This window comes from Moschus berezovskii, chromosome 16, assembly GCF_049115385.1.
Source record: "Moschus berezovskii isolate FMDL1 chromosome 16, NW_MosBer_1.0, whole genome shotgun sequence".
NCBI lineage: Eukaryota > Metazoa > Chordata > Mammalia > Artiodactyla > Moschidae > Moschus > Moschus berezovskii.
The window spans coordinates 23697495-23723266 of NC_142475.1; the positions used below are offsets into that span (position 1 = coordinate 23697495).

General features: G+C 39.9%; 1 protein-coding gene across 6 annotated transcripts in view; it reads left to right on the forward strand.

Annotated features, from left to right (window-relative positions):
- OXR1 (oxidation resistance 1) overlaps positions 1 to 25772 on the forward strand; it is a 523569-nt gene that overhangs the window by 413350 nt on the left and 84447 nt on the right. Inside the window, exon 1 of one of the 6 annotated variants that reach the window (XM_055432536.2) lies at positions 9504 to 9832. The exons of 3 other annotated variants lie outside the window; for them this stretch is intronic. In XM_055432536.2, coding sequence (XP_055288511.2) covers positions 9634 to 9832 — 199 coding nt within the window. In that variant the 5' untranslated portion in view covers positions 9504 to 9633. Of the gene's footprint in view, positions 1 to 9503; positions 9833 to 25772 lie in introns of those variants that run through there. 2 more of the 6 variants (XM_055432537.2, XM_055432538.2) reach the window with 2 other exon arrangements.

Here is a 25772-nt window from a genome sequence, read left to right on the forward strand (position 1 = left end):
AATCAATGAAGTTAAGAGACAAAACTAGATTAACACCAAGGTCTCTCTCAGGTCTGACAAGTTTGCTATTACTAAATTCAGGGCAGCATGAGAAAGAGAATTGAGACTTACTCTTTATAGATCTAAAAGCAATTTTTTTTCAAACTTTTAAAATATAGTTTTACCTAAAACCAATATATAAACATAAAAATGTCATGTTATGATCATACATGGGCTTCCCTGGTGATTCATACAGGAAAGAATCCGCCTGCAATGTAGGAGACCTGGGTTCGATCCCTGGGTCGGGAAGATCCCCTGGAGAAGGAAATGGCAGCCCACTCCAATATTCTATCCTGGAAAATGCCCATGGACAGAGGAGCCTGAGGACTGCAGTCCATGGAGTCGCCAAGAGTCGGACACAACTGAGCGACTAAACACACACACACATGATCATACATATGGTTTACAAGTTCAAATTTATAATATTTTCTGATCATAAAAACATTTATTGAGAAAATTAGGCTGATATGGATGAAACTAAAGTTTTAAATTGGGAGTAATGGATGATTGATAGGTTCTTTTAGCATCACTACCTCACCATTCAGGCTTCCCAGGTGGCGCTAGTGGTAAAGAACCGGCTTGTTGGTGCAGGACGCATAAGATACGTTGGTTCCATCCCTAGGTTGGGAAGAGCCCTTGGAGGAGGGCCTGGCAATCCACTCCAGTATTCTTGCCCAGATAATCCCATGAACAGAGGAGCCTGGCGGGCTGCAGTCCACGGGATTGCAGAGAGTCAGACATGACTTGGCACACACATACCTCACCATTCTACTCATTGTGCTTGGTGTGTTTGCTTGCTTTTGGTTGCAAAATGTCAAGAAAGTCCTTATTCATATACATTATTTAAATGGTAAATTAATACATAATCTTGGAACCTGAGAATACTTGTCAGAATATAAAAATGGCAAGAAAGGCCTGAAAAACAGATATGTGAACTTGACAACGTAAATCAGGTAGTCTTCTGTATATTAGCTTGGAAGGTATGATAAAAATCAGTGTAAATTAAGCATTTACAAACCCTTGTATCAGTCAAGTTGAATAAGCTTATGCTATGGTGCCAAATGAACCCCTAAACTTCAGTGGCTTACTATAACGGTGTTTATTTCTTGATTTATTTCTCACTCATATTACATGTCCAATTCAGATTGCAGTTGGGGGGAGGGACTCTGATCTGCAGTTTCTTGATCCAGGTTTTTGGAGGTGGTGCCACAATCTCACGACGTGCCATCTGAAGCAGGTAGTAATCCTTGGTTGCCGAGGCAGGGGCAGAGGCATGTGGAGTGTAGAAAATTGAGTCCTTTAAACAGAGGCTGTTTCTTTACACATGAGAGTATAAAACATGTCACTTCTGCTCAGTGGCTCAGTGTTTGTCAAAACTAGTCTTGAGGTCGTATTTCAGAAGTAAATGTGTGATTTGTATGAACTAAATATGCAAAACATTTGAAGAACTATATATAATATAAGGAGCAGATCTCAAACATGGCTCATAATCAAAAAATGAGGTTCTTGAGACCCACCCTACAATCCTGGAATCAGGCTCTCTGGGGTATAGTTGGGAAATCTGAATTTTTAAAAATGTTCCACAGCTGATTCTCATTATCAGCAGGATTCTACTGCTGTGAAGAGGAGGTTTTTTTTTTTTTAATTAGAGGAAAGGCAACAGTTAGATCTGTAGATTTGAGATTATCCAGCTGCAGTGTTGGAGATGATTAAATAGGGGAGATACTAAAAGCTGAGAGGTTTCATGTCACACAACATGTGGGGTTTAATGAGCAAACACAAATGCATGCATTTATGTATCATGCAATGTGTAGTAGGACCAACTCAATCTGAGAGTCGTAACAAAGCTGTAGTACATTTCTTTGTGAGTTTTAAGAATCTTCTCTCCACCTCTTCCTTCCTTAACTCCCTGAAAACTAGTGGAGTAGGCACAGAGTGGTTTCTAACCAGCCTTTGTTGACTTCATTCATTAAATGCTTTTTGTGCCTGTGTTGGTTGTAGAGCCTGCTCAGCACCCACAGAAGGCCCAGGGTAGGGAGTAGGGTAGGTGGCTATAGTCTGCTTTTTTTTTTTGCATTTTTCTAATACCTTAAAAAAAAATACAAAGCAGAGATAGGGAAATTATTTCTAATATAGTCTAAACTAAAACAACTAATAACATACAAATATAAAAGTTTGTAAGAGACTACTATGAAAAATTTTACATACCAACAAATCAGATAACTTAGGAAAAACAGGTAAATTTCTAGAAAACTTTAACCTAAAACTGAATCATAATGTACTAGAAAATTTTAAGAGAGCAATAAGTTAAGAGGTTTCAGTTCAGTTCAGTTTGGACCCGTAATAAAAAAACATCCCCCAAAAGAAAGGTCCAGGACAGATGATTTCACTGGTGAATTCTACCAAACATTTAAAGAAACATTAACATCAGTCCTTCTCAAACTTATTGAAGAGGATGGAATTCTCTTAAATTCATTTTATGAGGCCAGCATTACCCTAATACCAAAGCCAGATAAGGACTCTACAAGAAAAGAAAACTACAGGACAATATCTCTGATGAATATAGATGCAAAATTTTTTAACAAAATGCTAATATACAGAATTCAGCAGCACAGTAAAATGATCATACACCACAATAAAGTGGGACTTATTCCTAGAATGGAAGAATGGTTCAACATATGCAACTCAATAAATCTTATACACCACATCAGTACAGTGAAGAATAAAACTTATATAGTCATCTCAATAGATGAAAAAGCATTTGACAAAACTCAATATCCTTCCATGACAAACTCCCAATAAATTGGGTATAGAAGGAATATACCTTAAAATAAGGGGTATATATATGATAAGACACAGCTAAAATCATACTCAGCAACGAAAGGTTGAAAGCTTTTCCTCTAAGATCAGGAAGAAAACAAGGATGCCCACTGTCACCACTCTTATTCAACATAGTACTGGCAGTTTCAGCCAGAGCACTGAGGCAAGACAAAGAAATAAAAAGCAGCCAAACTAGAAAGGAAGAAGTAAAGTTATAGATGATATGATATTGTATACAGAAAATCTTAAAACAACTCCAATAAAAGTGCTGCTAGAATAAACAGATTTCATAAAGTTGTAGGATACAAATCGACAGAGAAAATCAGTTGTATTCATATATACTAAAAATGAACTATTTGAAAAAGAAAGAACATCATCTCATTCATAATAGCATCAGTTCAGTTCAGTTCAGTTCAGTCGCTCAGTCGTGTCCGACTCTCCGCGACCCCATGAATCACAGCACGCCAGGCCTCCCTGTCCATCACCAACTCCCGGAGTACACTCAAACTCATGTCCACAGAGTCGGTGATGCCATCCAGCCATCTCATTCTCCGTCGTCCCCTTCTCCTCCCGCCCCCATCAGCAACAATAAAATACTTAGGAATAAATTTAGCCAAGGTAGTGAAAGATCTCTACTTCGAAAACTACAAGACACTGATGAAAGAAGTTGAATAAGACACAAATAAATGGAAAGGTAGCCTATATTCATGGATTGTAATATTGTTAAAAATGTCCATACTACCCAAAGTGTTCTATATATTCAGTGCGATCCCTATGCAAATTCCAGTGGAATTTTTCACAGAAATAGGACAGGCAATGCTAAAATTCATATGGAGCTGCAGAAGACCCCAAACCACCAAAGCACCTGAGAAAGAGGAACAAAACTGATTGCACATCACACTTCCTGATTTCAAATTTATTACAAAGTCATAATAATCAAAACAGTGGATACTGATGAACCTAGCAGGGCAGGAGTAGAGATGCAGATGTAGAGAACAGACTTGTGGCCATAGTGGAGGAAGGAGAGGGTAGGACGAATTGAGAGTAGCATTGATACCCATACACTACCGTGTGTAAAATAAATAGCTAGTGGGAAGCAGTGGTACAGCACAGGGAGCTCAGCTCACTGCTCTATGATGACTTAGAGGGCTAGGATGGGGGGCAGGGTGCAGGAAGATTTAAGAGGGAAGGGATATATGTATACTTATAGCTTCCAAGGTGGTTCAGTGGTAAGGAGTACACCTGCTGATACAGGCGACGCAGGAGACACGGGTTGGATCCCTGAGTCAGGAAGATCCCCTGGAGTAGGAAATGGCAACCCACTCCAGTATTCTTGCCTGGAGAATTCCATGGACAGAGGAATCTGGTGGGCTGTAGTCAGGGGGTCACAAAGAGTTAGATAGGACTGAGTGACTGAGCAAGCACACAGAGCTGATTCATGTTGTGCTGCAGAAACCAACACAACATTGTAAAGCAGCTATCCTCCATTTAAAAGAAAAAAAGTGGAATACTGGCATAGAAACAGACACATATGGTATATTCATATACCAGTGAAACAGAATCAAGAACCCAGAAATAAAAATAAACCATGCATATACCATCAACTAATATTTGACAGGGGAGCCAAGAATAAACGTTGCTGGGGAAACTGGGTAGTCACACGCAAAAGAATGAAATTCTACGTCTATTGTGCAAAATATACAAAAATTAACTTGAAGCAAATTAAAAATTCAAATGTGAGACCTAAAACCATAAAACTTCTAAAAGAAAACAGGGAGAATGTTTCTTGACACTGGTCTTGGCAGTGAATTTTTGGATATGACACCAAAAGCACAGGCAACAAAAATGAAAATAACCCAGAGGGAGTGCATCACAGAAAAGAAATAATCAACAAAATAAAAAGCCAACCTAAGAAATGGGAGGAAATTATTTGCAGACCACTTATCTGAAAGGGGTTAATATCCAAAATATATATGGAACTTGTAAAACTCAATAGCAAGAAACCAACAGTTGAATTAAAAACTGGGCAGAGGATCTGAATAGACACTTTTCCAAAGAAGACATACAAATGGGCAACAGTTATGTGAAAACATCCTCAATATCACTAGTCATCAGGGAAATGCAAATCAAAACCACAATAAGATCACTTCACATATTAGAATGGCTGTTATCAAAAAGGTAGGAGATAAGTGTGAGCAAGGATGTGGTGAAAAGGGAACTTTCATGCACTGTTGGTGTGGATACACTGGGACAGCCACTAGGGAAAACAATATGGAGGTTCCACAAAAAATTAGAAATAGACCTACCATAGGATCCATCAATCCCACTACTGGGTATATATCCGTAGGAGATGAAATCATTATCTCAAAGAGACATCTGCATCCTCATGTTCACTGCAGCTTTAGTCACAATAGCTAAGACCTGGGTACAACCTAAATATCCATCATTGGACGAATGGATAAAGATGATGAGGTTTAGATACATCATGAAATATTATTCAGCCATGAAAATGAAATACCATTTGCAATAACATGGATGGACCGTAAAGGCATTATGCTGACTAAAATGTCAGACAAAGACAGGTTGTGTACTGTATGATCTCACATGTGGAATCTAAAAAAATTGCACTATAGAAACAGGGTAGAATAGTGGTTGCCAGGGTCTGGGAAGTGAAAGTGAAGTCGCTCAGTCATGTCTGACTCTTTGTGACCCCGTGGACTGTAGCCTTCCAGGCTACTCCGTCCATGGGATTCTCCAGGCAAGAATACAGGAGTGGGTTGCCATTTCCTTCTTCAGGGGATCTTTCCAACCCAGGGATCGAACCTGGGTCTCCCGCATTGCGGGCAGATGCTTTAACCTCTGAGCCACCAGGGAAGCCAGGATCTGGAAGATGTGGGAAATGGTGAGATGTTGGTCAAATGGTATTATTTCCAAATTTTTCCTTTTTTACTGCGTGGGATTTCTCTAGTTGCAGCGAGCAGGGGCTACTTCCTAGTTGCGATGCATGGGCTTCTCATTGTGGTGGCTTCTCTTGTTGCGGAGCACAGACTCTAGGGCACCCGGGCTTCAGTAGTTGCAGTATGTGGGTTCAGTAGTTGCACTTCCGGGCTCCAGAGCCCAGGCTCAATAATTGTGGTGCAGGGGCTTATTTGTGCCACGGCCTGTTGGATCTTCCCAGATTCAGGGATTGAACCTGTTTTCTCCTGCATTGGCAGGCAGATTTCTTTACCACTGAACCACCAGGGAAGCCCCTACATTTCCAATTTTAAGTTGAATAACTTGTGAGGGATCTAACATATAACATGGTGACTGTAGTTAAGAATATTGTATTATATAGTTGAAGAGAGTTGCTAAGAGAATAACTCTTAAATGTTCTCCTAGCAACTATACCAAGAAGGTAATTATATGAGTTTATGGAAATGTTAATTAACCCTACTGTGGTAGTCATTTTGCAATATTTACTATATATACTCCTATCAAATTATCACATTGTATACCTTAAACTTAGACTATGTTATTAAAAAAAAAAATCCAGCAATTCAACCTCAGGTATAGAGAGAAATGATAATATATGTCCACAAAAAAATTTATACATAGATGTTCATAGCAACATTACTCACAATAGCTAAAAAGTGGGAATAATCCAAATGTCCATCAACTTATAAATGGATAAATATCTATTCCTATGAGATATTCCTTGGCAATAAAAAGAAATGACTTACTAATACATGTTACAACATGAATAAGCCTCAGAAACATTAGGCTAATTGAAAGAAGTCAAACACCAAAGACGAGATATTGTATGATTCAGTTCATGTGAAATGTTTATAAAAGGCAAATCCATTGAGACAGAAAGTAGGTTAGTTGTTGTCCATGCCTGTGGTGAGAATGGAGAGTACCACAAAGGATAAGAAGTTTCTTTGGGAGGTGATTTTCATTGTTGTTCAGTCACTAAGTTGTGTCCATGTTAGACATGTTCAAAAATTAGATTTGGGATGGTTTAACAACTGTCTAACTATACTCACCACCAGTGAAGTGTACACTTTGAACAGATGAATTATATGATTTGTAAAATCATATGTCAGTAAAGTTATTTTTAAAATAAGGCAAAGGGTTGCTGGAGGAGTCAGGCCTGGTATATAAGGAAGGCCATTTTTTTTTTTTTTTTAAAGCTTGAGAGGAATATATGTGGATGATACAGGTAGGATAAGGAGGAAGGAACCAGAGTGAAGAGAGAAAAAATAGTAAAGCACAAAGGAATAATAAGGCTGGCAAGTCATACACAATAACACACTTAGGTCAAGAATTAATTTAGAGAAGGAGAGGCATGGACAAGCGCAAGGACTTTCTTCCTTCTGAGGCAATATATGGAGATGAGCTTGCTGTAGATTACAAAGAAAAGGGGAAGAAAAGTGAGAGTGTTTATATTTCATGGCCTATGATTTTGAGTCATATAGAAGACCAAGTAACATGTTTGAGTAATGAATTTGGTAACTTCAAGAGAGTAGTGACAGCTCAGACAACAAATGTGAAGAATTAAAAAGGAAAGCTGATGAAATGAATAGATGGATTTTAGAGATATTAGGTCTTGGCTGAGTTTAAATAAAAACTTGTAAAGCACTTAATCATCAAAGTTTTTATCCGGAGCTCTAGGTTTCTATGAAACTGAAGCAGAAAAAAAAAGGGGGGGGGTTAACTGCTTGTAAACCAGTGTTTGAACTGGTAGAGTACAGGTTCTTGCTAAGGTTAGAGATAAAGTGCAGATTTCATCAGGTATAAAAAACTCAACCACTGTTTTGCATATGATTATCACAAAATAAATGGCAGATGTGAAGATGTAATATGTATTTTAGAAAAATAAAGTAATTTCAGTTTAATCAGGATTAGATTTAAGTCATTGAAATTCAATTTTTAAAGCTTATTGAGCCTAATTAGTGCTTCCTTATCAAATGGAAATCTCAGAAAAACTGGGAGCCACTTACTACTCTACCAGATGTGTTCCTAGGAGGTACAGAAGGAAGTCCAGAGGAGTGTTTTCCCAAGCACCACATCTGAACACATGGATGGTTGCTGGATATTCACATGCCTGGGTCCTTACTCAGAAACACTGTGAATTACACTCTGCAGTGTATGAGGTGTAGCCCAGACATTTTATACATTTAACCAAGTATAAAAGCGATGCTGATGTTAGAATGGTGAAGTCTGTTCAACCTGTTAAGCTGAAAATGGTGACAGTAAGAAAAAGACCAGTCAAATTGAAAAGGGGGCAGGGGTGTGCGGATCGGAGGATAATCTTCAGTGGTTTTGGCAAAACGCTTAAGTTTCTGAAAGATGTTTTCTGGACTCCATTGTTAGGTATGATTAGCTCTCCAACTTTCTAATTCAAACCTTTTCTTCAAATACATTAATAAATTGGTAATTCCAAGAAAGTTTTATTTAATGCATGGGAAAAAATAAGAGCCATGTCTCCCAAGTGGCTTCAGTCGTGTCCGACTCCTTGCAACCCTATGGACTGTATGTAGCCTACCATACTCCTCTGTCCATGGGATTTTCCAGGTAAGAATACTGGAGTGAGTTGCCCTGCCCTCTTTTAGGGGATCAAACCCGCTTCTCTTTTGTCTCCTGCATTGGCAGGCGGGTTCTTTACCGCTAGCGCCACCTGGGAAGCCCACTTCGTTAAAGATCCTTCAAACAGACGTAAAAGGAAGAGAATAACCAGCTCTCATAGGAGACAAAATTGGGTACTAAATGCCCGTCAAATGTCACTGCTCTTTCTCTCCTTAAAGGATAAAAGTGAAGTCGCTCAGTCGTGTCCGACTCTTAGCGACCCCGTGGACTGCAGCCCACCAGGCTCCTCCGTCCATGGGATTTTCCAGGCAAGAGTACTGGAGTGGGTTGCCATTGCCTTCTCCAAAGGTGCACATTAAAGCCCTAATTACCTTGCCTTACAGGACCAGTCATGGAATGTCAAGCTCTTAACATCAGTTCCTGGTGCCACAGCGAACTTCGAACGTGACGACTGATGCTTTATTTTACGACGATGGTTTCCTTAGGAAGCATCTTAATCTGGGCTGTTTTGTGTTAACTACGCCCTTAAAACTAACCTCTCCTTCCTCTCGGCCTCCCTCCCCCAAATTTCAAACTGCAAAAAGTTTCCTGTGTTTCCGTGCCTCTCCCCCTAACACAGACTGAAAGTTCGTGACGGACAGAAACTTTTGGACGCTCAGCTCCCAGGCCCCAAGGTTTGCGCAAAACCCAGCAAAGCGTCCCCAGGGCCACCGAGACGCCCCTGTCGGCCCTCGAGTCGGGAAACGCCCTCCCCAGCTATCCCGCCGCGGCCTGAAAGTCCGGTCGGGTCGGGCGGGGGCCGGCGGGGCGGGGCGGGCCGGCTCCACTGGGGCCAGGCACGGGGGGGTGGGAGGCGGACAGGCCCCGCCGGGCTTGCTAAAAGGCCGCCGCTTTTCGCCGCGGCCTCTGTTCCAGGAAGTGTCCGCTTTCCAAAAAAGTTTGGCCCCTATTCGGCCTTAGGAAGCAACGGCAAAAACTTTTCAGAAACTTTCGTCCCGCTCCTACTCCCCCGCCGCAGGGTTCGCTGATGGTCGCCCCCGGGCCGAGCGGCGGCCGTCCCCTCCCCGCTCCCCGCCTCCCCGGAGGCGTGAGGAGCCGCCGCCGCCCCCGCTGACGGGTCGGACGCGCGGGCGGGCGCGCACCGAGGGGCGGCGGGCGCTGCAGAAACCGTCGGCCGCCTGCTGGGCTCCTGCCCCCGGTGGCAAGATGGACTACCTGACCACGTTCACGGGGAAGAGCGGGCGCCTTCTGCGGGGCACGGCCAACCGCCTGTGGGGCTTCGGGGGTGGCGGCGAGGCCCGTCAGGTGCGCTTCGAGGATTACCTGAGGGAGCCCGCCCAGGGGGACCCCGGGTGCGGGTACCCGCCCCACCGGCCCCCGGCGCCGTCCAGCCCGGAGGGACCCGGTGAGCCCAGCCTTCCTTCGCGTCCCGCGCGGCCGACGCGGGCTGAGGACGGGGGGTGGCGGGGACGGCGGCGGGGTGGGCGCCGCGCGAGGGGGCGCGCCGGGCCGCGTGGTTGGGTGTGCGGGGCCGGGGCCGGGGCCGGGGCCGAGCGCTCGCCCTGCGCCGGGGGCGGAAGACCTCCTCAGGGCTGCGTCGCGTCTCTTCCTGCCCCGCTCTTCCTGCTTTTCTGCACCGGGACTCGACTTTCTTTACCGCGCCAACTGTTTCAAGGGTTGGAGCGCTGAAGTTCTTCCCTCCCACTGGGAGGTGAATATTGAATCAATTGTGACGCTCGTGTTTTTCCTCTCAGGGAATCGTTAAGATCGCCTCGTCTGGCTTGGGTTTGGGCTGGGTCGTTGTTTTTGTTTGACATGTGTGCGAATTCACATCAACGCTTACTTGATAGGACTTTGAAAAAGAAAATGCGTAACGTACACAGGAACCTAGTGGATTTTTGTGTCGCGTGTTTTGAAAGGCTGCGTGTTGTCTTGAGGGGGCAGGACGTAACAAACTTCTCAGTTGTCATTTCTACCGCCTGCTGTGTTTTCTTTCGTCATACTGGAGTTGTACTATTCTTAAAAGAAAAAAAAAAAAAGATCAATCGTAATGACATGGTACTGATACCTTACGAAATTTTTTAAAGCCCTTGCTGAAGCTGTATTGGCGTCATGCGTATGGTAACTTCTGCAACGTCATTGGCTTCCTTAGACTTCTCGTGGTCATATTTTATCCTTGTTACCTGTTCTGATATGCATTTTGGTATGGTGAGAGTAAGTCATATGAGCATTAGAGTGTTTAGGAAATAGAGAAAAGTACACAGAATATAAAATTTATCCACAACCCCACATCCTACGATTTATTTTAAAGCACTGAACCAATGAAGACATCTGTTGATCTCTGTAAGTGTCTTTAAGCCTTGAAGAAACTTAAATATCAAAATGTAATTTTTAGCGTGGTCCTGTTTGTTAACATTTCTTCACTTTACGTAAAATTTTTTCTTCACAACTCCTGTTTATGAAATTAGAAAAACGAAGGGATATGTGCTTGGTTTCTGCTTTGAAGAACATTAACCAGGTGCAGAATCCTCTTAAAGGTGGACCAGGGATGAGGCCTGGAACTTTAAAGTGTTTGAATAAAAGAGTTGCTTGTGTGTGTAAGACCTCAGTTGACTTACTGAAAACAATTGAAATGTGACCAGCCTCTAGGCAGATGAAGAATATGTGGGGTAACTTAAACAGGAAAGGATATGGTGAATATTTTTATAAATAAACCCAAACATATACATCTGATTAATTGATTCAGAAACATGTATTGAGCACTCTGCTATTAATAAATATATCAGACACTCTTTCAGAGTTGCGGCTTCAAAGTATTATACAAAGTCCTCTTCTGGTGAAGCTGACTTCTGTACTCATGGTCCAGTCTTTAATATTCATGGTGCCCACTAGTCTCTGATACAAGTTAGAGAGACCTTGTGATGTCACAGTTCTGACCACAGTCAGGTGGATAGGTACTTCCTACCATTAATTTGCTGAAAGAATTTGTGAAAATTACTTGCTCTTTGGGCCTGTATTTTCTTACTTGTAAATGAGGTTGAATGAGGTTGATTAGATGGGCTAAATGGAGAAGGAAATGGCAACCCACTCCAGTGTTCTTGCCTGGAGAATCCCAGGGACGGGGGAGCCTGGTGGGCTTCTGTCTATGGGGTCACACAGAGTCGGACACGACTGAAGTGACTCAGCAGCAGCAGCAGCAGCAGATGGGCTAAAAGGTTCTCAACTCTGGTGCTCTTTTTTTTCATTTGGAACAGGATTAGTGAACAAGTTGGGAAGTAAAACTACAAAGTAGCATTTGTTTGGGGTTAAAAATATTGTAAGTCTATACAGTTATGCCTATAGAGTTCTGAAGCTGGTTCAAGAAATGTGTGTTCCTGCAATAATTTGATCACCCCCTCTGGTTCTTGAATAAGTACAGCTTTCTAAATTAATTCATTTGAGAGGCAACATGTATATATGCAGGTAAAAAGTAAATGGTTCTTCATTAATTTTTAGTTCAACTTTGCTTAAAATGAGAGCTCTGTTTTTTGGCTTTGGCTGTAGGGTTTTCCTTTCATTTGTGTCCTTTGGAATGAGTATCTGTTAGGATGTTTTAAGGATTTTCTCTACTCTTTTTGCTTGTGACTACCCTTATTTTAGATTTTTATAACAGCTGCTTAAGTTCTCTGTTGTTCATTACTCTTCCTTCAGTTCTTTAAAGTATCCTGTGTGTTGTAGCAGTATATCTTGTGCAGACACTTCCACACTTGTAGATTGGCTGTATTCCAGGACTCCATTTGTTGTTAGTGACCTTATCCGTCACCATTTCATGTTCAGTAATGATGATGGTAAAATAGTTTTACAGTTGAAGGATGGGCCTAATAGAACTTTGGTCATCTGTTTCTGATTTTACTCTTTCTGTGAACAGACCACTTACCTGACTGTTAACTGTTACTAATGTCTCTCTCCTCTCCAGGGTGTCAGCTTTTGGTCTTATAGTTTATAGTGTTTGCTGATTCCAAAATTATAGTCTCCTCTATGGAAAACCGTAATTGGGACTTAGACACATTAAGGAGCTTATCACACCATTGCTCTAGTTAATAACAATTACAAAAAAAAGACCATATGACACCATTTTTGTTCCTGCTAAAAGAGTAAATTGGACTTTCCTGGTGGCTTAGTGGTAAAGAATCTGCTTGCAGTGCAGGAGCTGCAGGAAACATGGGTTTGATCCCTGCATCGGAAAGATCTCCTAGAGGAGGGCATGGCAACCCACTCTAGTATTCTTGCCTGGAGAATCCCCATGGACAAAGGAGCCTGGAAAACTGCAGTCCATAGGATTGCAAACAGTCCAACAGTACTGAAGTAACTTAGTATGCATGCAAGCAAAAAGTAAATTATTTTATGATTCAAAAAAATTTTTTAGGCCTTGAGCATAGCTCATGTTTGGAGGCTTCACTGTAGTCAGTTTACTAGATCACATAGTTATAAGTAAGTAAAAAAAATCTTTTTAGTATTTAGTTTTTGTTCAGTTGCTCAGTTGTCTCCAACTCTGTGACCCTGCAGACTACAGCATGCCAGGCTTCCCTGTCCTTTACTGACTTATCTCCTGGAGTTGGCTCACACTCGTGTCCAGTGAGTCACCTCTTTGCATTAGGTGGACAAAGTATTGGAGCTTCAGCTTCAGCATCAATCCTTTCAATGAATATTCAGGATATCTGGTTTAGAAGGTCTGTGGAGTTTGATTACAGAACTTTCATAGGACTGGGGAAACAGACTTTTGGAGGGCACAAACAAATCCTTATGTGCGCCAGAACACAGGAGAAAAAAGCAGTGACCCCACAGGAGACTGAGCCAGACTTGCCTGTGACTGTTTGAGAGTCTGGCTGAGGCGTGGGTTGACAGTGGCCTGCCTTGGGGTCAGGGGTACTGACAGCAGCAATCCTGGGACGCATGGTGTCCTGGCATAAGTCCTCTTGGAGGAGGTCACCATTACCCCTGCCATAGAGCCTGTAGCCTACCATAGAGTTTACAAACTCTTAAGACTGGGTCGCCTCAGGCCAAACTGCTGGGAGGGAGCACAGCCCCACAGGTCAGCAGAAAATTAAATATTTAATGAGCATGGCCCTGCCCACCAGAGCAAGACCCAGTTTTCCCCACAGCCAGTGCCTCCCGTCAGGAAGCTCGCACAAGCTTCTTATCCTCGTCCATCAGAGGGCAGACACAAAGAAAACCACAGTCACAGAAAACTAACCAAAATGATCCCATGGATCACAGCCTTGTGTAACTCAGTGAAACCAAGAGCCATGCTATGTAGACCCAAGATGGACAGGTCACGGTGAAGAGTTCTGACACAACGTGGTGCACTGGAGAAGGGAATGGCAAACCACTTTAGCACTCTTGTCTTGAGAACCCCATGAACAGTGGGGCAGTAAATATAAATATTTAGAGTTCCGACTTAATTGTAATATAGTTTTTATCATAAACTTCCCTGTTATGGCAATTCTGTTTTCCCACGTGGTGACAGTATACTTTAAATATGTACATCTGAACTCATATTTAAAGTTTCTTTTCATTTACTTTTATCATTTTTTAATAAAATGATATCTTTGGGGAAAATGACAACAATTAGAGCAGCTAAGAACACTTAATATGGGGCAGCCACTAGCAAATATTTTTGCTTAATCCTAGTAACCACTTGGTGAGATAAGTACTATTATTAACCCATTTTCCTGATTAAGAAACTTGGCCAGGCAGATAAATGAGAGAGACAAAATCCGTTTGAGAGTTATCTTCCTATTTCTAAGAGTTATGTCAGACAAAAAAAATGCATGAAAAGAATGCAAGATTCTTTCGTTTGATGTTAAAGTTAAAACAATTTAGGTAAAGGATAAGATGGATTGTCATTGAAATTTCTTTACAGTCAGAAAATTATTAAATGACTTGAGCTGAAAATACAGACTCCAAAGAAGGTGTAAGAAAACTTTGATACATTTCAGGTTGGAAATTGAGATGCAGATTGTCTGAAAGAGTTAGATAATAGTTTAGCTTGAACCCAGGGAAGACCGAGTGCCTGTAAAGGATTTGTAGTACCAATTGCTAGAAAGCGGAGTCACTCAGTCATATCCGACTCTTTGATACCCCATGGACTGTAGCCTACCAGGCTCCTCCATCCATGGGATTTTCCAGGCAAGACTGCTGGAGTGGGCTGCCATTTCCTTCTCCAGGGGTTCTTCCCAACCCAGGGATCAAACCCAGGTCTCCTGCATTGCAGACAGGCACTTTACCACCTGAGCCACCAAGGAAGCCCAATTGTTAGGGTAACTTAAAATTAAGAGTACTGGTCAGTCACTGAAGAGGATAATCCTAGATGTCTGCAGTCTTAGTCTCATTTCCTAAGGTGGGAGGTGGGGAAAGAATCTTTTCTAGATAAACAGCCTCAGTCTGCTTTGATAGTAACTCTTGATGAAGTTTGAAGTCATAACAGTGTACCCTTATTCTATTGGTTCTCACGAGTAAAGTAGATTTGCACATTTTAGAATTGCTGCTCATCTCACAGAATGGCTGAACTCAAGACTTATCTGTGTTTTTGGACAGAACTGCCTCTGAGTATTTCAGGCTATAATAAAGCGGTAAGTCTCAAACTTTAGCGTGCCTCAGCATCACCCAAATGCTTGTTGAAAATGTTGGACCCCTCCTCTAGAGTTTGGATTCAATACTTCTGAGCCAGACCCCATAGTTTGCATTTCCAACAACTCAAGTAATGCTGATGCTGCTAATTTGGGGACCACAGTTTGAGAATCACTTCTTTTTTTAGTGGGTATGTTAAGATTTGTTCATGTTACGGTCAGAAGTAAATATAGAAATGATGAAATTTGTTAAATACTTAGTATTTTGTATTAAGCTTAGGAATAATTAATATGTTTGGTCTTTAAAACATTTCTTACATGTCAGAGAATTAGGCCTGTTAGAGTGCATGTAAATTAGTCTAAGAATCTAATTGAAAATGAATACCAAAGGGAACGTTTCATTATATTTAAAACTTTAATGTATTTACTAGAGTTAAAAGAGTTTAGAAAGATTTTCTTGTTATAGAGGCAATTCAAGTGTTTGCAATAAAATATAGTAGATTTATAAGTGCCTTTTAGTATAGATGAGAGAATTTACTCTATAAATGGGATTATTTAAGGATATCTAGTTTGTTTTCTGAGTTGATTATTGAAAGCATCTTAGAAAGTGTGTTAAAATTTACTAGTTTTGTAAATATACACTGATATAGTTGAAGACTTAAGGGAAAACTGGATTTTTATATTTACACTTCAATAAATCAAACATTAATTAAAAAGTAAAGTAACTGCAGATAGTCTTCTATGTATAAAAACTCCCTAGGTGGCCACCAGCAAACTCACATTGAGACTCAATACATTTTGTTGAATGAATGAATATTCGTACAAAAAGGGGCATATTTTAAGGTCAGATTAATGTATTAGAGAAAAGCTCAAAATTTGCCTTTGATTTCTAGCAATCAGTGAAAAAAGGGAAATGTGATCAGCCATAAATCACAGTGTTACTAAGGTAAAGATAAACCTGTTGCTTAGGTAAAAGAAACATGACTTTTCCTGATAGAATAAAGAGAAAATATCCTCATGCAACTCTTAACATAGCAAAAAATAGCCTCATCATCTTTATAGTAAATACAGATTCTAATTTCAAAAAGCGGTTTTTTTAACACCATTACTTAATGTAGTTCAGTGGTATAACAACAAAATGCAAGGCTGTGAAAAACAGTTCCATAGAGGGCCAAAACGATTAATTCAGATTTGCAGTTATCTGATGGTTTGTCTTAATTGAGGGGTGGGTGCTAGATTCTAAACTTTGGTAAAACTAATGCGTGCTAACTGTGAAGTCATACATAACAAAAATTAAAGTTTAAAAGCCACCTCTAATCCAAAATCTAGTGATATTATTAATTGCTAAAACTAATGCATGCTGTGAAGTCATACATAACAAAAATTAAAGTTTAAAAGCTACCTCTAATCCAATATCTAGTGATATTATTATTTTAGGGTAGATGTTATTGTTCAGATCTATTTTATATGTGTGTGTGTTAGTTGCTCAGTCATGTCCAATTCTTTGCGACCCCATGGATTGTAGCCCATCAGGCTCCTCTGTCCATGGAATTCTCTAGGCAAGAATACTGGAGTAGGTTGCTATTTCCTTCTCCAATTTTATGTATATTTACGTATAAAATGATGAATGGATGATCAGAAGGAAAGAGTGACTAAAAAATAATATTTGTTTGTCTTAAGAAAGTATTTCCTAAATAGTGTGTCTAAAGTTAAGCAGAATTTGCAAAAATATTAAGAGGTTGGTATTATTACATTCTTGTTTCAGTTTTAGGTGGGGTTTTTTAACTCTTAGGTGATTTGAACATTTCATCTCCCGTATTTCTTCTCTCCACTTCCTCCATAATGTATTTATTACATTATGTTTGCAATTTTTCCCACTACAAATTGTTCAGTACTCCCTGTTAGATCCTTGGATCATTCCTAGAGTTTTTATTTTGATACCCTTGGTATAATCTCATTCTTGTGTCTTAAGCAGGCTAGACTGTTTTCTTTTTCCCCTAGTTGGTGATTTGCTTCTTATGTATGAATTCCTGAAGAAATTTTCTTTTCCAAGCACTATAATTTAACCAGGAACAGAAACAGGAATGACTAGATGTGTGTGCACAGGTATGTGTATGTGTAATAGCCTTTTAGGGAGTAGCCACTATATGGAACATCCCTGGTCTTAAGATAGAAGGAAAAAAGAGCTAAGAAGTATTATGGTTTCTGTTCATGTCTGACATCAGTGGGATGGTACAGTGTATTTTCTTTTTCTCCCCAGGGAGATACAGGATATTTAGTAACAGTAGTAATCTATCACAGTGACTATTAAACAATTAGTTTGACAGACGTTTGAAGATGCCGGTGTTACTGTCATGAGTGGGAAGTTGTAAAGGAGCCTGTTTCTTCCGTCAGTTACTCAGTCTGCAAGCTTGATCCTTTCAAAAGCTCTGTTAACAGTGCTTTTTTAATTTATTGTGCTTGCCAATATGAATCAGTAGTTCTGGAGTGAAATCTGAGATTCTGTGTTCACAGTAAGCTCCCTGGTGATGCCAGTGCTGCTGATCCTTAGAACATAATTTTAAATAGCAAGGCTCTATTAGCACTCTATATGGAAGTTCCCTAGTGGCTCAGCAGTAAAGAATCCACCTGCAGGGTAGGAGATGGGGGTTCAATTCCTGGGTCGGGAATATCCCTGGAGAAGGAAATGGCAACCTGCTCCAGTATTCTTGCCTGAGAAATCCCATGAACAGAGGAGCTTGGTGGGCTGCAGTCCATGGGGTCGTGAAAGAATCAGACACAACTAAATAACAACAGTAGCATTCTATATCATGAAACTTTTCTCATAAGAAGTGGGCCACACACAAAAATTCCTTGACTAGGTAGAGGAAAGAAGCATTAAAGGGGAACAACAAATGTGTTCGAGACCAAGGAACTTGAGATGTTACCAAATAAAAGGAAAGGTGAGCATTAAGGACTTAGTTTGGTGCTTCATAAAGAGCAATAAAATAAAATAGAAAAAGCTCATCTGATTTTCCCCTTAGTTTGGTCTCCTTTGCAGGTTTAGGGAACTGGGAAGACAGAAGCCATTGCAATACATTGTGGACTCTCTTGATGGAGTAAAGACAGTGAGAGTAGACTCTTATTTCTGAAAGTTCAACTATGAAAAGAAGCAGAAGGGCTGGTATCTAGAGCAGGATGGGTACAAAGTTGAAGAAAAACTGAGGGATTTTTAAAAAAATTTTGTTTTGACTATGGATAAGGAGTCAGTAGCAGTGAAAGGTTGAAAACATAGGCATAGTTTCCTATACTACTGCACTATAGATGGAATCAGTTAATTGGAAAAGCACTTCTCAGTGTATCTTTCTTAGTTTAGTAGATATTTTCAAAGTTTAAAATCTGTATTATCGTATGAAAATATTGACTCCCAGCTCAGTATTTTTAAATCATCTAACTTTTTATCAGTAACTACAGCCAAAATTACAATATTCAGTTATATTAGGAGTCTTCTAGTCTATTAAAATGCGACTTCATACAGGATTCATCATTGGTTTTTCAGGCTTATAGTTTGCCTTTCCCATTCTATTACCAAAACGATTTTTAATTTAAAGAGCTGATACTGCTTTGTCAGTTCTCTGCTTAAAAATCTCTTTGGACTTCTCAGTCTGGTAATAATAGCAAGCTAGATAATTCAGACTGTCCTGCTAGGAACAATTTAAAAAACTGGACCAATCATTAAAAAGTCTACAATTAATAAATCCCAGAGAGTTTGTGGAGTAAAGGGAACTCCTACGCTATTGGTGGAAATGTAAATTGTTACAGCCATTATGGAAAACAGTATGGAGATTCCTTAGAAAACTAAAAATAGAGTTACCTTATTATTCAGCAATCCCACTCCTGGGAATATATCCAGAGAAAAACACATTTCAAAAGGATACATGCACCCCATTGTTCATTGCAGTACTATTTACAATAGCCAAGACATGGAAGCTACCAAAATGTCCATTGACAGATGAATGAATAAAGTTGTGGTATATACACACAGTGGAATACTACTCAGTCATAAAAGAGAATTAAATAATGCCATTTGCAGCCACATGGATGGATCTAGAGATTATCATACTAAGTGTAGTAAGTCAGAGAGAGCCAAATACCATATGATATCACTTAAATGTGGAATCTAAAATATGATACAACTGGACTAATTTACGAGACAGAAGCAGATTCACAGACATAGAAAACTTTTGGTTACCAAAGGGAAAGTGATGTGGGGAGGGACAAATTATGAGTAGCCGATGCAAACTATGATACATAAAATATATAAACAACAAGGTCCTGCTGTATAGCACAGGGAACCATATTCAATATTCTATAATAAACCATAATGGAAAATAATAAGTATATATATGTATAACTGAATTACTTTGCTATATATGAGAAACTAACACAACATTGTAAATCACCTATACTTCTATTATAAATAAATAGCTGGGCCAAAGCAAAACAAATTTTATTGAGGATATCAGAAAACTGATTGATAGAACTAGATTAGGATCTGCTTTTTTCCCCAGGGGAAGTATTGATTCCAGAAGCAGCAGCTCAGAGATTAAGAGTTGCTCTTGGTATAAGGGAACAGGGACACAGTAAAAGACCTGCCACAGTAGAGGAACAGTAGAGGAATGGACTACTCTTGCTTAGGACCGGCAAAATGCTGTAGGAATAGAGGAAAACTCATAGGATGGTAACTTGGCTTTAAATCATCATTCCTATAACTGCATTAATAAGATTTGGTATTGCCTGTGTCCTCAAGTGTTTGGCAGAAGCAAGCATTAATCCTTTCTAGAGAATTTGAGCTTTCTGTGTGTCAAATTCTGTCTATAGACAATTTTTGATATTTAATATACAGTACATAAAATATAATTAGGCATCTGGTAAGATATCAGAAACAACAAGAGAATAGAAATAGACCCACAGGAACCCTGTATCTTGCAGTTATCACATTTGAAATAGCTGTTTTGGGAATTTTGAGCTGATTGAGAGTTTTGTAGAGATTCAGACTATAAAAGAGAAAAATGGATATTCCAGAATTGAAAATAATTTTCTAATTAGGACCTATGTGGATGAATTTAAGAGCAAATTGGCCACCACAAAAGAAAGAATTAGTGAGTGGAAGAATAGATCAGAAGAAAATATCCAGAATAAAGGGGGAGGGATGGAAAAAATAAGTTTAATACAAGATATAATTAGAAGTTCTAATATGTGTATATTTGAGTCCCCATAGGAAAGGAGAGAGACAATGAAGGCAGAAGTATTATTTAAGAGAAGAATGACTGAAAATGCCAAGAATGATGAAATTCACAGATTCATGCATCGCTACAGACCCCAAGTGTGTGCGTGCTAAGTTGCTTCAGTCCTATCTAGCTATATAGCATACCAGGCTTCTCTGTCCATGGGATTCTTCAGGCAGGAATACTAGAGTGGGTTGCCATTTCCTTTTCCAAAGCCCCAAGTGGAATCAATACAAATTTCACCAAAGATGAAAAAATCTTAAAAGCATTTAGAACAGGTAGTCAGTGCTGTAAGAATAAGATTGACAGTTGATTTCTCAACAGAAACAGTGGAAAATGAACAGCAGAGGAAAATACCTACCAACTAAGAATCCATCCCCTGCAAAATTACCCAGAGTTTCAATAAAAATGGTAAATATAAGGAAAGAACTGAATGAATGTTAACTGTCTAGAAAAATAATGTCTTAGAGTGTTTTTTAATATATATATATGTAATTGAAATATGCAATAATAATTACATATAAGTCTTGGTAGGATCACACAGATTTTAACATGCTTACATTGACCAGAAGGAAGATAAAAGTACTAGTAAATATTAGACTGAAAATTAACAATTTAGGCTATAATCTATGTTATGACCACTAACATAATTGTTTAAAAGTATATCAAACTTTAAGTCTAAAAATATTCTAAGGTTCAACATACCAGAAAGATATAACATATATTTTGTATAAACCAAATGTCATGGTCTCAAAAGTCTCAAAATATACAAAGCAAAGAAATGTCAGAGGAACTGAATAACCCACAATTATAGTGGGAGATTTTAACAACCTCTATCAGTAATTTGATCCACACAGTCAAAGGCTTTGGCATAGTCAATGAAGCAGAAATAGATATTTTTCTGAAACTCTTGCTTTCTCCATGATCCAGCGGATGTTGGCAATTTGATCTCTGGTGCCTCTGCCTTTTCTAAAACCTGCTTGAACATCTGGGAGTTCACAGTTTACATATTGCTGAAGCCTGGCTTGGAGAATTTTGAGCATGACTTTGCTAGCGTGTGAGATGAGTGCAATTGTGCGGTAGTTTGAGCATTCTTTGGCATTGCCTTTCTTTGGGATTGGAATGAAGACTGACCTCTTCCAGTCCTGTGGCCACTGCTGAGTTTTCCATATCTGCTGGCATATTGAGTGCAGCACTTTCACAGCATCATCTTTCAAGACTTGAAATAGCTCAACTGGAATTCCATCACCACCACTAGCTTTGTTAGTAGTGATGCTTTCTAAGGCCCACTTGACTTCACATTCCAAGATGTCTGGCTCTAGGTCAGTGATCACGTTATCGTGACTATCTTGGTCGTGAAGATCTTTTTTGTACAGTTCTTCTCTGTATTCCTGCCACCTCTTCTTAATATCTTCTGCTTCCGTTAGGTCCATACCATTTCTGTCCTTTATCGAGCCCATCTTTGCATGAAATGTTCCCTTGGAATCTCTAATTTTCTTGAAGAGGTCTCTTGTTTTCCTATTCTGTTGTTTTCCTCTGTTTCTTTGCATTGATCACTGAGGAAGTCTTTCTTATCTCTCCTTGCTATTCTTTGGAACTCTGCATTCAGATGCTTATATCTTTCCTTTTCTCCTTTGCTTTTCGCCTCTCTTCTTTTCACAGCTATTTGTAAGGCCTCCTCAGACAGCCATTTCGCTCTTTTGCATTTCTTTTCCATGGGGATGGTCTTGGTCCCTGTCTCCTGTACAGTGTCACGAACCTCCATCCAGAGTTCATCAGGCACTCTATCAATCAGATCTAGTCCCTTAAATCTATTTCTCACTTCCACTGTATAATCATAAGGGAATTGATTGAGGTCATATCTGAATGGTCTAGTGGTTTTCCCTACTTTCTTCAATTTCAGTCTGAATTTGGCAATAAGGAGTTCATGATCTGAGCCACAGTCAGCTCCTGGTCTTGTTTTCGCTAACTGTATACAGCTTCTCCATCTTTGGTTGCAAAGAATATAATCAATCTGATTTCGGTGTTGACCATCTGGTGATGTCCATGTGTAGAGTCTTCTCTTGTGTTGTTGGAAGAGGGTGTTTGCTATGACCAGTGCATTCTCTTGACAAAACTCTGTTAGCCTTTGCCCTGCTTCATTCCGTGCTCCAAGGCCAAATTTGCCTGTTACTCCAGGTGTTTCTTGACTTCCTACTTTTGCATTCCAGTCCCCTATAATGAAAAGGACATCTTTTTTGGGTGTTAGTTCTAAAAGGTCTTGTAGGTCTTCATAGAACCGATTAACTTCGGCTTCTTCAGCATTACTGGTTGGGGCATAGGCCTGGATTACTGTAATACTGAATGGTTTGCCTTGGAAACGAACAGAAATCATTCTGTCATTTTTAAGATTGCATCCAAGTACTGCATTTTGGACTCTTTTGTTGACCATGATGGCTACTCCATTTCTTCTAAGGGATTCCTGCCCACAGTAGTAGACATAATGGTCATCTGAGTTAAATTCACCCATTCCAGTCCATTTTAATTCACTGATTCCTAGAATGTCTATGTTCACTCTTGCCATCTCCTGTTTGACCACTTCCAATTTGCCTTGATTCATGGACCTAACATTCCAGGTTCCTATGCAATATTGCTCTTTACAGCATCGGACCTTGCTTCTATCACTGGTCACATCCACAACTGGGTATTGGTTTTACTTTTGCTCCATCCCTTTATTCCTTCTATAGTTATTTCTCCGCTGATGTCCAGTAGCATACTGGGCACCTACCGACCTGGGGAATTCCTCATTCTGAAGGAGATGGGAATCCCAGACCACCTGACCTACCTCTTGAGAAACCTGTATGCATGTCAGGAAGCAACAGTTAGAACTGGACATGGAACAACAGACTGGTTCCAAATAGGAAAAGGTGTACGTCAAGGTTGTATATTGTCATCTTGCTTATTTAACTTATATGCAGAGTACATCATGAGGAACGCTGGGCTGGAAGAAGCACAAGCTGGAATCAAGATTGCCGGGAGAAATATCAATAACCTCAGATATGCAGATGACACTACCCTTATGGCAGAAAGTGAAGAGGAACTCAAAAGCCTCTTGATGAAAGTGAAAGAGGAGAGTGAAAAGGTTGGCTTGAAGCTCAACATTCAGAAAACAAAGATCATGGCATGTGGTCCCATCACTTCATGGGAAATAGATGGAAAAACAGTGGAAACAGTGTCAGACTTTATTTTTTGGGGCTCCAAAATCACTGCAAATGCTGATTGCAGCCATGAAATTAAAAGACGCTTGCTCCTTGGAAGGAAAGTTATGACCAACCTAGATAGTATATTAAAAAGCAGAGACATTACTTTGCCAACCAAGGTCCGTCTAGTCAAGGCAATGGTTTTTCCCGTGGTCATGTACGGATGTGAGAGTTGGACTGTGAAGAAAGCTGATCGCCGAAGAATCGATGCTTTTGAACTGTGGTGTTGGAGAAGACTCTTGAGAGTCCCTTATACTGCAAGGAGATCCAACCAGTCCATTCTAGAGGAGATCAATCCTGGATGTTCATTGGAGGGACTGATGCTAAAGCCGAAGCTGCAATACTTTGGCCACCTCATGCGACGAGTTGACTCACTGGAAAAGACTCTCATGCTGGGAAAGGTTGGGGGCGTGAGGAGAAGGGGACGACAGAGATTGAGATGGCTGGATGGCATTACTGACTCTGTAGACATGAGTTTGAGTGTACTCCGGGAGTTGGTGATGGACAGGGAGGCCTGGCGTGCTGTGATTCATGGGGTCGCGGAGAGTCGGACACGCCTGAGCGACTGAACTGAACTGAACTGATCAGTAATTTAAAGAAAAAGCGTGCAGAAACAAACCAATGTGTATATAGAAGATTTGAACCCGGTCAGCAAATTTGATCTCAGGGATATGGAGATAGGTGTTTGTGTGTGGGTGTGTGCATGCATATACGCACATACATACAGCACTACCCTTCTGTGTAGAATACACATTCTTTTCAAGCACATGTGTATGGAGCATTTGGTAAATTTATACATGATCGTACAGCAAGTTTTAACAATTTCACAAGTTTTAACTATTTAAGAGTATTTTCTTTTACCACAGTATGGTTAGAAATCACTAACCAACAGATGAAAATTAAGCAATATTCTTAAAATAGCAAATGGAGAAATTAGGGTAGAAGTTGTGAAATATTTTGGATGAAATTATTAAAATACAATGTATCAAAACTTATAGAATACAATCTAGATGGGAATTTCTTATTTTAGATTACATACATTAAGCTTCTGCTTCTCATAATGTAAAGTAAAATCTAATGCCCTTACTTTTTCCACCATACCAGATAACTGTATCTCGGGAAAGTATTATATATTCATTTATTCATTTGATATTTATTGAGCACCTTCTATACGTCATGCTTACTATGAGGGTATATTGCATGGTTTCTCAACTTGTGCAGGGTTGACATTTTGTGACAGATTGTTCTCTTGTGGGGGGACAGTTATGTGCATATTAGCACACAATTGTGATCCCATTGTAATAACCAAAATTGTGCCTTGGTTTTCTCAGTGGTAAAATGGGAGTAAAAGTGATACCCTCTTTATAAGGTTACCGAATAGGTAAGATAGTGAATGAAGAGTACTTAGAGCAGTGCCTGGCACATGCTAGAATACTGAAGTGGGTAGCCTATCCCTTCTCCAGCAGATCTTCCCAACCCAGGAATCAAACCGGGTCTCCTGCATTGCAGGTGGATTCTTTACCAACAGCTGTCATGGAAGCCCTGGCATATGCTAGGCACTTGATAAATGTTCACTATTATTTTGATTTTCAAATCATAAATATCTGTGCATTTCTAAACTGTAATACTAATAATTTTGTGAGGGAGAGAAATGGGACATCTGTTTTCCATACTCCCAATCTAGATTCATATTTACTGGCAACTGTCTTTAAAAGGGTAGAATAAAGCTAACAAATAGAAAATGGGGCTACGTAACCACTGTGATCACTTTCAATTCTCAAATATTGTGATTATATTTCTGTATTGATAGAAGAGAATGATTAGTGTATTTAATTGTGCTCTGGTACTTATATTTATTAATACATGTTTTAATATTGGTTATTAAAATAATTTTAGAACTTATTATAATAATTATTGCAATATATTTTATTATAATTTTAAATTATTAAAGTGAGTGCTAGTTTGTTTCAAACTTTAAGCAGCAGAAAGCTTATATATTACTTTTCTTTCCCTGAACTGCAGTCCATGGTAAACTTTTGAAAATGATACTGCAGTTGCTAATTTAATTGTAATTGGTGGCTCAGACAGTAGAGAATCCGCCTGTAATGCAGAAGACCCAGGTTTGATCCCTGGATCGGGAAGATCCCCTGGAGAAGGGAATGGCTACCCATTCTAGTATTCTTGCCTGGAGAATTCCATGGAGAGAGGAGCCTCGTGGACTACAGTCCCTT